Source organism: Tachypleus tridentatus, unplaced genomic scaffold, assembly GCF_004210375.1.
Source record: "Tachypleus tridentatus isolate NWPU-2018 unplaced genomic scaffold, ASM421037v1 Hic_cluster_1, whole genome shotgun sequence".
NCBI classification, from domain to species: domain Eukaryota; kingdom Metazoa; phylum Arthropoda; class Merostomata; order Xiphosura; family Limulidae; genus Tachypleus; species Tachypleus tridentatus.
The window spans coordinates 5,808,161-5,821,240 of record NW_027467777.1 but is presented as its reverse complement, the minus strand read 5'-3'; the positions used below and the strand labels follow the sequence as shown (position 1 = coordinate 5,821,240).

The following is a 13,080-nucleotide window of genomic DNA, read 5'->3' as shown; positions in this document are numbered from 1 at the left end:
GGGAACCAATTGAAGAACGACAAAAGTATGACTAATAATTAGAAATTAGTGACACTATACTTACCAATACCGTACAGCATGGTAGATAATAACACTATCCTCATTAAAAATCATGCAATTCCAAAATCGTTAAATGTAAATATAAAAATATATAAAGAGAGGGTTAGTTCTGTGCTAACTGATACAAGATAAAACATAGACTCGATTCTAATAAATTTGTGATTCATTGGTTTAAAGATATATACGTGTGTGTGTATATATATATACCCATGTATTAAATGCATAAAATTCATTAAGAGGCTATTACTCACACAGAGAGAAGCACGGTAGCTCACCACAAGTATTCACACATCACTCCTGCACGGTAAAAGAGGCAACCGAGTGATGGCTGCGGGGCGGTGACTAGATTCTACCTAGTTGTTCCCTAGAGTTCTCATCCAAGGGAGGAGTCTAGCTACGGGGCGTAACTAGATTCTGTTGTTTCCTAGAGTTCTCATCCAAGGGAGGATTCTGGCTGTGGGGCGGTGACTAGATTCTACCTAGTTGTTCCCTAGAGTTCTCATCCCAGGGGAGGAGTCTGGCTGCAGAGCGGTGACTAGATTCTATTTAGTTGTTCCCTAGACGAAGAACGTGAAACTAAGTACAAAACTGTCAACAGTTTCCAAACCTGTACATTTGATCGCATTGCCTCTCCTTCTTTCATAATTCTGGTGTGTATATATATATATATATATTACAGATGTGCCATTAGTTTTAATTTATCATCACCCAGAACCATTAAGTGAATGAATAAACTGTTCCGTGACAAAGTGTTACGTTCTACAAAAATATTTTTATGTATATGTTAGTTATTTCAAATATTTATATTTAGATGTAAATAACAAAAAGCTGTATATGTGACCCCCCCTCAACAAAAGTGAATATCAGGATGAAACACTTCTGCAGCTGAAAGTACATTTGATGTCATGAAATAGACCAATAACGATCCTTCTGAACGACTACATTCCTCAAAGAATTGTTATGAGGTTAATGTAACAAATTTGGTTTTATGTGTGTAATGTTGCTGCATTTAACCTACGGTTAAATGGATCTTATTGGTCAACAGCAGATGTTATTGGTAATTTTCGGTGTAGGAATACATTGTTTAAAATAATTATGTTTTAAATAGCACTCTACCTAATATAATGTTATATTCTTGATGCCTTTGTGCAGATGAAGATTAGTCTTGTCAAATGCACTCCATATCTTATCTGAACTACTACATCAGTATACAATACATCTAAAATGTTTTTCTAGTACCTCCAGAGTAAGTAATAATGTTAACCGGTGATGTTTAAAAGACTTGCCATCCAGGTTCCTAATGATTCTCTAAGTCATAACAGATTGAGCTATACTGTAGTATGTTTAAGACAAACTTTTCTGGTTCCTAATGATTCTCTAAGTCATAACAGATTGAGCTATACTGTAGTATGTTTAAGACAAACTTTTCTGGTTCCTACTGATTCTCTGAGTCACGACCGATTGAGCTATAATGTAGTATGTTTAAGACATGTTTTTCTGTTTTAGGACAGAGAAACGACTGCTTATGAAGCCACCACGCGTTGTGTGTCTTCTATAAAAAAAAGTATGTGCTTACTGCAGGTGTTATAAGCTTTTGCAGAAATATGACTGCATATACAGACTTATTGCAAAATGTTATCAAATAGTTATGAGAAATAATAATAGCTCTTTTCATGCTGAATATTTTACTCTCAACCGTTTGAGGTTAATTCTGTTGACATTTGAAAATTACGTCATAATAAACAAGCTGCACACTAATAACACTAGTTTTAAAGATAATATACACACACACATATATATATATCAATCATTTACATTATAAGCTGCACATTAAACTATTTCAAGAAGATTTGAATAATCTGATGTGAGTACATAAACAAGAAAATTGCATGTCGTAAATATATCAAATTATTTAATACTTCGCTGAAAGATGATTTAGAACACTGTTATATAACAGTTGTAATATTTTTCCTCGTAGACGTATAAAATAATTTAGTACTTTACTGAGAGGTAACACTAAACAAACTAAGTAATTATATAAAATTTAAAGGTTTCACCTCGTAGACGTCTATGATTTCATTCTGTTTGAAAGATGGTTCTTTTCAAGTGGTTCATATTAATACTTATTTCCTTCAGTTTGAAATCACAACTTCATTCTCATTAAATATGAAGTAACTAACAATATATAAAAAATACAGTGCAAGATAAGTCTTCGAAATATGAAATATACACTTGGCATAGTTCAGTTGTACTATGCGGAATATAAATATAATATGATAAGTGTATTATCATTTTGGAAATATATATATGGTATACTGTATTACTTCGAATTTAAGACGCACCTTTTTTCACATTTTTCCGAACTGAAAATTAGGGTTCGTCTTAAATTCGAGGTATAACTTTTCACTCTTTGAAAGTTTCAAAAACATCATTTTCCTCGAACAAAAATTAGCTTAGAAAGACTAAACAAAACACGTACAAAACGTCAAATTTGCCGATGACAGCGCCTCTAACAGTATAATTGAATATTGTTGTCCTCAGTCTTTGTCTGACTTTCATGTTGTACAGACGCTATTTTATTGTGTTTTTTTTATTTTTAGCGCGTTTTTTACCCATGGAAAAGCGTTTTACGTACGATACCAAATTTAAAAGAAAAGCTGTTTTCTACACCGAACAGATTGGCAGTCGCGCAGCAGGTAAAACGTGTACAGTGAGAGAGGCAAGTGTACATCGTTAACGTGGTGTGAAAACCAAGTTGTTTTCTTGCAGGAAAATTACAAAGTCAGTTTCTGGCACCCAAAAAAGGAAGACATCCTGAAATTGATGCCGCTGTTTTAAAGTATTTCAGAGTTACGAAATAAAGGACTGCCTGTAACGAGAGAAGTCTTAATGTTAAAAGCAAAAGAATGAGCAGGGAATAGTGGTATTTCTTTCAAGGCTAGTTGTAACTGGTGTGAGAAATTTATGAAAAGAGAAGTACAATAATTAGTCAAAAATTGCCATCAGATTTTGAAGATGCGAAAGATGGAACGCAAGATGACATTTGTTGGAACAAATGATGAAGATGCTTCAACTTCAGAATATAACAGTGAGTCAGAAGAAACATTGTAATATCATCCTGATTAAATAAAGAAAGCAGGAAGAAACATTATTGTAATGCGAATTTTAAATTTCCTGTATATTTTATTTAAGTTAACTATATTTTATTTTAAATACATTATTAATATTATTTTGATTCGTTAATAAACTATTTTAAAACATATTCACTCCTTGCTAATTATCATGCAATTATATTTCCTGAAAATCGCTTTTTAAAAGTGAGATGTGTGTTAAATTAGTGGGTGTCTTAAATTCAAAATAATACTGTAATTGTTTACGAAATATGTGTTGCATTTACGAACTGATTCTTTACAATATGAAACGTCCACAGAACATGAAACGACTCTATTGTACGAGATAAACATTCTACGAGTCGTTATTTTAAACTCTAATATGAATAGGTATCAAATTAGTTTTAATGACTGACGCTAGGATGTGGCGACTTATAGTGTAAACCGGAATAATTTTATGAGTTGCATTTTGTTTTCATCTTCTCTGAGTTTCTCGTGCCATTAGCACAAAATACCATGAGCTGATAGGTTAATATGATTATATATAATACTTCTAGTTTAAGAAATTAATACGTATTTTAAAATTTACACATAGCTTTGACCAAAACATCGAGAAGATGAAGTACTAAAGAACCAAACGTGTTAGTCATCAATAATAAAAACAGTCATATATTAATACATATACAGTTTTTAAACTAGCCGTATCCTAAACAATTTCTATTATCAGTTTGATATTATAAGTCATATAAACCTTTTATGTTAACGTAAATGATATATATGTCGTTAACGTTTTATGAAATTTCTTTTGTTTTTGAATTTCGCGCAAAGCTACACGAGGGCTATCTGCTTAGCCGTCCCTAATTTTGTAGTGCAAGACTAGAGGGATGGCAGCTAGTCATCACCACCAATTGCCGACTCTTGAGCTACTCTTTTACAAACGAATAGTGGGATTCAACGTCAAATTATAACGCCCCCATGGCTAAAAGGGCGAACATGTTTTGTATGACGGGAATTCGAACCCGCAACCCTCGGATTATGAGTCGAGTGCCTTAACTATCTGATCATGCCGGGCCTTTTTATAAAATCATTATTATGCCAAGTTTCACCTCTACAGTCTAAATAATTTGGTTTTACAGATATTAAAGTTTGATTTTTTTTTCTTTTTTTCAAGGTAACTCTCAAACAATTATATATTTTAACTGTTCCGGTCATCACTTCAGACACACATGTACGTGTCTTTCACACATCTTAATATTTCAAATACACATGAACGTGCTTTTCACACAAAACCAACTGTGACAAATCAAGGCGTACGTTACTGTAATCCCATAAAAATAAAGATGATATTTGCTGAGTACATATTAATAATGTACATGGACAATCGGTCGTGACTCAGAGAATCATTAGGAACAAGAAAAGTATGTCTTAAACATACTACAGTATAGCTCAATCGGTCGTTACTCAGAGAATCAGTAAGAATAATAAAAGTATGTCTTAAACTTATTACTGGATAGCTCAATCTGTTATGATTCAGAAAATCATTAGGAACTAGAAAAGTATGTCTTAAACATACAACATCAATCGGTCGTGACTCAGAGTATCAGTACCTAAAATGTTATATTTATATGTCTCGTGTTTCGTACTGAAAAATCTTGTGGCAGCAAGTTTAATGTTAATACTGTACAAATTGCCATGTCTTTATGTCTGGCGTGTTTCATACCGGGATATCTTGTGGCAGTAAGTTTAATGTTAATACTGTACAAATTGCCATGTCTGTATGTCTGGTGTGTTTCATACCGGGATATCTTGTGGCAGTAAGTTTAATGTTAATACTGTACAAATTGCCATGTCTGTATGTCTGGTGTATTTCATACCGGGATATCTTGTGGCAGCAAGTTTAATGTTAATACTGTATAAAATGTCATATTTATATACCTACTATGCGTGAAACTGAGTTATCTCGTGACAGTATATTTTATGATAATATTGTATAAAAACTGGAAAAAATAAAAAACGAACAAACCAACCAACCATCACACCGCATATTGAATACAGAGACACTTTATGAACCCAAGTATGTAATTCATGTTCAGATACGTGTACAGCATTGGAAATATACGTCTAAAATAAACTTCAAGTGAACTGGAGATACATATCAAAATGCACAAAATACATCTGTTCTTTAGACCTCACACTTTTTTTACCTTTACATTACAGATGTTCACATGTTCGGCTGACACTACAGCTGCTACTCTGTCAGTTCAGTCTCGTGCTTTTCATTATCCTGTTCATCAGAACTATAGAGTAACCCTTCTACTCCTTATATTCAGAGATAAACATTGTAAATCATTCCTAGATGAACCTTAAACACAGGAACAAATATTGTATAGCATCTCCTGCTGCTCCTTACTCGTACGGGTAAATATCGTAAGCTCGTCTTGTTGTTCACACGTTCAGAGCTAGTTTAGAACCAATATGATAAAGGTTTTCGAAATGTTTTATGTTTACAATCTATTTTTTGTATACATGTATAACTGCGACAGTACTGGCTCTTCTTATAAGGAATAAAGAGCCACCAAAGATCAGTCAGTAATATTAACCATGATTACCACGTTCTACCTTCAATCTGAAGGTAGGTCTGACAGACGTTACTGTTTGACATAGTCAGTCCAGAACCAAGGTCTAGCCTACTGTGGGGACCAAGGAGTTGACCGCAGACCCTGCAGATTGTGAGAATGAGTGGGAATTGTTATTAATTACAGCCTTTTGTGCACACGGCTCGATCAGATCTGGAGAACCTTCAAGAATAGTCTGAAACTGATGTGGGTCGGATAAACGTAACTTTGGTGCAATCATGTTACTGCTAGTTCTGTTGTTAACTGGTACAATCATGTTACTGCTAGTTCTGTTGTTAACTGGTGCAATTCTTTGGTGGTGTCCCGAGCTGGTTGTAAAGGGTTTGCCGTCCTTAACTAACACGGGCACAGCGACTTTTCTTATTGCATATTGCTGTGACTGTTGAGTTTCGTGCTCGGTCATAGACTTCTCTTTAGCCTGTCTCTTGCACTTGTATCGGTGATTCTGGAACCAAATTTTAACCTGATTAGGGGTTAGACGGATCAAGTTAGCCAGGTGTTCTCGCTCTGGAGCAGAAAGGTAGTTTTGCTGCTTGAAGCGACGTTCCAGTTCATACACCTGGGCTTTAGTAAACAGCACTCGTCTCTTACGTCGTTGTGATAGAGGAAACTGGACAGCCTTGGTTTCAGATGTTGTAACCACACTGCACGTATTGAAGGTCGACATGTTGGACATGGGAGGTGAGCCAATCAAACGGGAAACTAACAGAAAGAGAAGTACAATATTTACTCTAACGAAAGAAACTTGTTTATTGGAATCTTGTTTTTCATTTCAATTGCGTAATAACTGCTCTTCCACTCAACCACAATCAAAGTTATTAATATCATGATTACTCTTCCATACAAATAGAATCAAACTTATTAAACATAATTATTATTGTTCTATAAAACTACAATCAAAGTTATTAATATGATGATTACTGTTTCGTACAATTACAATCAAAGTTATTAATACTATTATTGCTGTTCCATACAACTATAGAGTTATTAATATCATGATTACTGTTTCATACAACTATAAACAAAGTTATAAACTTCATAATTACTGTTCCAATTATTAAAGTCAAGTAACAGGTTTGCAATATAAAGCACGAACTAAAATATAGTAATTATATTAACATAATACAGTGTTGTTGAAAGGTTGAGTAGGCTTATGTAAGCTAAGTAAGATTTTCAGACTGTTTTGATTTTGATTCATCTTCCAGATCGTATTTGATGTCTAATCACTGCAAAAAGAAACAAAAGAATATGGTTATGTAATTCATATAACTGTTGGCTTATTTTAATGGATACATACATAATCAAGAAAGTACTTGGGATGTTTTGATGTTGAAAACATTGACTATTATTAAGTTAAACTAAGTTTACGATATCATATATATATATATACATATGAACCAATATAACCATTCTTTTAAATTTAATTACTGTAACCATACTTCAGCATCCACATAAAAATATACTTATTATATTTAAAAAGAAATATATAATATTAGTTTACCAGCGCAAACAAGAAGCAAAACTAATTTTCATGAATTTTAAGAAAATGCAAATATTTCTTTTAGCAAAATGTTTTGTCTGTATATTTAGATATTTATATTACATAAACACAAATAGTGACTAATTATTCAAGATAAAAGTAACTGTTGCGCCTGTTATATTATATAATCCACGTTCTAGGAATTGTTAATGAGCTAAGTTTTTGAGGTTACGTAATAGCTTATTTTTTTTCATTCCCTAAATGAACAATAAATGTTAGGACAGTAAAGGGTTTCAGCATGGTGAGGTAGTTAGGACGCTTGACTCAGATTATAATGTGAGGGTCGCGGTTTCAAATACCCGTCTCACCAGACTTGCTCGCATATTTAGCCATAAAAACCTTAAAATATGATGGTCAATCCCTCTATTCGTAGTTAAAAGAGTAGCCATATTCAGTAATGTTTTATCTGTCGATCGTCCATCTTGCCCTCCAGGGTAGCTTCAATTTAAAGGCTATCATATCCAAAGCACACCAGTCTTCCTTTTATACCTTTCATAACCCATCTAGCTTATGAGGATGATAGTTTCTCAGCGCCATTTTTAACAGTCGGATCGCACAAATGAATGATTTGTCCAGAATGTCCCCGTAGGGAATAGCTTGAGGAAGGCCACGATTGAAAGGATATGTCATAAAAGCAACTTGTGTACCCAGGAATTATGTCATTTTTCTAGATAGAGATCCTTCTTGATTATGTTGTCTGGAAGATGTGGACTACTTTTGCATGACGTTTGTGTTTGAAGATGATCATATAGGCTACCAACCGTGACAACGATTAATACCTGATCGGACCGTGAGAACCTTACTACAATTACTTATAACCATATACATTACACAAAATTGTGTTAAAAATGGAGTCTTGCAAATAATAAACAATTTTCGAGGGCAGGACAATATTATGCTTTCTTATAATAGTAAATTGTGTTAAAAATGGAGTCTTGCAAATAATAAACAATTTTCGAGAGCAGGACAATATTATGCTTTCAAAAAAAAAATGGTTTCAAACAAAAGACAGAACGAAATTTTAAACCATTGGTGACCACAGTAGCTTAACTTTGATTTTGAATGCTGGAGAACAGTTTCTGGAAACCAAACATAAGCCTAAGATATTGAGAAATCATAGTTTTGATGCTACTGCAACGTAAAGGAACATTTTTTTCGTCTTTGAAAAATCACGTCGCCAAACCACGCCAAAGGCTGACAAAAATCTTTGTTGGACAGGAAATATCGTTTGTTTTTAGAAACTTCAAAGGATAGTTGTGATAATTTACTTATTTTTTTTGTGATATAACACCTCTTGATTTTCAACAACGAATACCTTTTTCTGCTCTACAATATTCGAACAAAAGTGTGTAGTTACTAAACTGGCAAAACTAGAGGTTAACTTAGCTCGTCTTTCTGGATGTACTTCTCTCGACAGAGCACGGCATGACCAGATGGCTAAGGCACTCGACTCATAATCTGAGGGCCGCCGGCATTTAATCCTCGTCATACCAAACAGCTCGTCCTTTCAGCCGTGGGGGCGTTATACGCGACGATCAGATTCACTATTCGTTGGAAAAGAGTAGCTCAAAAGTCGGCGGTAGGCGGTGATGACTAGCTGCCTTTCCTCTAACCTTACATGCTAAATTAGGGACAGCTGGCGCAGATAGGCCTCGTGTAGCTTTGCGCGAAATTAACAATCAAACAAACAAACTTCTCTCGCTGTGTCGAAAAGAAGACCGAGATATTCTAGGTAGAAACAAAGACGACTTACCTACAACTTTTCTTAATTAAAGACAGTGGAGGCTTGTCAAAAAACTAGATTATTTTCAGTTACAACTGAACTTTGTCGTAAAATTTATACCAAATTTCAACGATTTAATACGATTACAAATAACTTGTGTCACTTCTATATTCGTGCGCCGGACTAGTCTCACGTTCAATATTTGTTTTGTACGAGTACACTTTCCATACATTCACTTTGTTTTTTCTTTTTCTAGTTTGCAGACTACTATACATTTGACACTTAGATGTATTTAAGGTAAACTCACTTCCATTGCTTTCTGTCTAAGTAATTGTAACAAACTAGTGTACTCTCATGTATAGAGTTCTTTATGTTACAATCGATTTTCTAACTGCATAACCTTGTTATAGTCGGCGTTGTTATGTCCGATCATACTCTGTCTTACGTTTACAATAGCCTTGCAGCGCAGTTACTATTGCAAAATACACCTTTATGAGAATGTTATACCAAAAAACGCACTACTCCTCCCTCACTGCTTTTCATAATCCATCTAACGTTGGAGAATGACCTACAGCGCTTGTTTCAAAACACTAATCGTAAAGACATTCATCGTGCTGCGTCCAACCACTTGATCGATCTGTTTTCGTTTAGAATAGCATGAATAGCTGTTTCTTTCTTCAACTGTTTGAGGTTTGACTGAAAACCTTATCTTGGTGAAGTTATACTAGATTATGTTGCGTTATATTACCTGGAATACACGGACGACATTTGCCGCTGACTTTTATGTTCGTGGATACTTACGTGTTACAAGACGCTGCAGTTTACTTAGCGCTCGTGGGTTGAGACATCTTTCAGATCTTATTCTCAACTGTCCGGTTCCTCAACTTGATTCGCATTCCTTTGTTTTCAATACTATTTATATGATGATTTTCCTAGTTTAGTAAATTTTAAATACCCAACCTGAATACATCTTTACTATCTTACAGTACGAATATTTTTCCTCGGTAAGGGCTGTTAAATGCCTTTCCTAAAAGTGATCAATTGCTGGTGGCATCAAACCACGTAGGAAACGCCAAATAAGGTCAAAAGTAGTTCTGATTCGCTACCGTCGATCATCACTGCATTTATACAGGCTGTGGTTTCTATACTGCATGAAGAACATTGAAATAACTTGCAACTTTAAGTACATTTCATTAGTTCCCTGGCTTCTTTATCTATGTATGGTATAGAAACCACAGCCTGCTTTCGTGGGTTATATCTAAATAATTAATTTTAAAAAATTATAATATTCATACTATATAGCTCATAAACTAAATACCTTCAACCAATAAAAATAAGACACTCCTAATTCTATGATCACATGTGATTTATTTTATACATGTACATCAAAGGAAGTGATACATAATTATAAAACAATCGGCTTGGTGACTACTATAAATAACGAAAAAAGGTTTGAGGAACTATGGTTATCCCTTTCGGTAAAATAACCTGTATATCTTATGTTTGTTTGTTTTGAATTTCGCGCAAAGCTACTTGAGGGCTATTTGCGCTAGCCGTCCCTAATTTAGCAGTACAAGACTAAATAGAAGGTAGCTAGTCATCACCACCTACCGCCAACTCTTGGGCTACTCTTTTACCAAAGAATAGTGGGATTGACCGTACATTATAACACCCCCACGGCTGAAAGGGCGAGCATTTGGTTTTGAGGTCCCTTTAGATCAAACCCAACAGAAATGGTAAGACCTAGTGAACTGGTTTATGTTAACTGTAGATGTAGTTTATGTACATGCAATCCCGAATTACAATCTGATTACTGAATTCCTTACCGATACCCATTTATTTACGTACTATTGGATACATATTTTGGGTTTCGCCACATAATGTGAGAACAGTGGGTTGACATGAATTTTAAAGAATGACTATCAGTATGGAATTACGGTTTAAATTATAACTTTTTAAGAGAAATTAAACTAAAGACTTAATTTATCAGAGAACATGAATCTTTGATGCTTGGGTGTATTTTTTTGTTTACTTTTTCACTATACGCATTTGAAAATGATGCTACATTTAAGATTAAAAATACAATGTGAATCACTGACACTCACTTGCGAAGCGTGGGTCAGGGGACGGTCCATACCACCCTACTGCGTTCTGACGAACATTGTCGCCGTAGTGTGAAAGTTCAGCATCGTTGCAATACTGACTGGCGAAAGAGTTCGAATGGGCCAGTTGAGGTACCATGTAGGGGTTAATAGCAGGCTCGTTCATATTTCCTTCGTTGTGAAGGTTGCAGTAGGCGATTGATGCTGTAGTGACTAGTGGTGTAGGAGATTCGTTCGCATCGATAGTGGTAACGATAACGGTTCTTTTGTAACTTTCATCGAATGGATTCAGAATATCAGTCACGAAAAACGGAGTGGAGAGTTTAGGGCTCAATGGCATGGCTTATACACTGAAAACATCACGTGTCAAAGCCTCATATGAAGCTCACAGAGAAATGGGGAGGGGAAACCAGTGATTTTCCGTTCCCGGCCTGCCTTTGATGTCCAGGATCTTCCGTGGACTTGTGCATTAGGAGCACGGATGAATGCCCATGGATTGAGTTTTCAGGAAAACAATAGCAACAAAGAAGAAAGGGCAGCCCACTGTCGCTGCTATCGTACTATTCAATCCATTGCTTGTGTGACTGAGTAGTAAAACGTTCTTCTTTGATTATACGCATGCGCTGTTTCGTACCCAGAATTTAAAATTTACATTAAAAGGTGTGTGTGTGTGTGTGCGTTACTTGCACAAACTACTTTCTCATAAACCTACTGCTCTTCTTGGCTTTAAAAACCTGGTATGAAGGATGAATCTTTCTTCAAGAACAGATAACCAATTTTATTTTGTTAGGGTCCTTTGTCACAAGAAAAGGCGGAGCTATAGGTTCGTGCTCAATTTTTGATTAACGTCTAAAGCCCCGCCTTCATTTAATTTTCCAATGAAATAAAGAAAATAGCAGTTATCGTATTAATTTTCCCGTTCTTTTATTTGGATTGTTTGTGTTTCATATCTGATCGTCTTCTTAAATTTTAAAGAACCGTATATAAACATGGATGGAAAGTTTGAGAAAGACTATTTGTGACACAGGTTTCTCGACTGAGAAACGTTTGCTCGGTGGCTTTCACATAGAAGATAGGTTTCATAACATTGTGTGTAATGTGCTTAACACCATAGAAACGTTTATTTTTTATAAGTTTTCAAGGTTTAAATTATTATTTTCTATCTAATTATTTATGATTGAAAAATTTAAATATTACTTTGCAGGTTTAAAGTGTTAAGTCAAAAGCAAAACTGCTCCGGCACGGCCAAGTAGTTAGAGCTCTCGAGTTGTATTCTGAGGGTTGTGGGTTCGAATCCCCGTCCAACCAAATATGCTCGCCCTTTCAGCCATGAGGGCGTTATATAGATTCGGTCAATTCCATTATTCGTTGGTAAAAGAGTAGCTCAAGTGTTGGCGGTGGCTGGTGATGACTAGCTACCTTTCTCCCAGTCTTACACTACTACATTAGGGATGGCTAGCGCAAACAGCCCTCGTGTAGCTTTGCGCGAAATTCAAAATAAACAAACACATCAAAAGTAAAACAATTCGTTTGGCTGGATATTCGTTTATACTCGCATCATGAGAATGCCAAAGTCTGCCTTATTAACACTTGTATATTTTTATATCAAAGATATAAAAAACGAACGTGTCTTCTATCTTCATAATGTCATTCACACATACCATTGCGTTTTTGTTTTTCAATATGACTTGTTTATATTATGTTTTATAAGAGATATATTTATATGTATGAAAACCAATCTCAGGATAGCATAAGTGTCATATCCATTACTTCGGTTAAGAAAACATAATTGTGTTTCTAAAAGCGGAGTTCTGCTTTCGCCCCCCAGTGGCACAGTAGTATGTCCGTGGGCTTATACACTAAAAACCGGGTTTCGATACCCGTGGTGGGTAGAGCACAGATTGCCCAT

The 13,080-nt window shown here is 35.1% G+C and overlaps 1 protein-coding gene across 1 annotated transcript; it reads right to left on the bottom strand.

Annotated features, from left to right (window-relative positions):
- Window positions 1-5,852: 5,852 nt before the first annotated feature.
- Window positions 5,853-11,739, bottom strand: LOC143242006 (thyroid transcription factor 1-like). Its single transcript, XM_076485349.1, has 2 exons — window positions 11,175-11,739; window positions 5,853-6,508 (listed from the first exon to the last, which is right to left on the bottom strand). Exons 1-2 carry the CDS (start codon window positions 11,509-11,511, stop codon window positions 5,853-5,855), a joined length of 993 nt encoding a protein of 330 aa, XP_076341464.1. The 5' UTR covers window positions 11,512-11,739.
- Between the last annotated feature and the right edge of the window lie 1,341 nt (window positions 11,740-13,080).

Coding starts and splice junctions, on each gene's coding strand:
- LOC143242006 (XM_076485349.1), bottom strand. CDS start 11,511: ATGCCATTGAGCCCTAAACTCTCCACTCCGTTTTTCGTGACTGATATT. Junction 6,509..11,174: donor CCCTGACCCACGCTTCGCAA/GTGAGTGTCAGT, acceptor TCTTTCTGTTAG/TTTCCCGTTTGATTGGCTCA.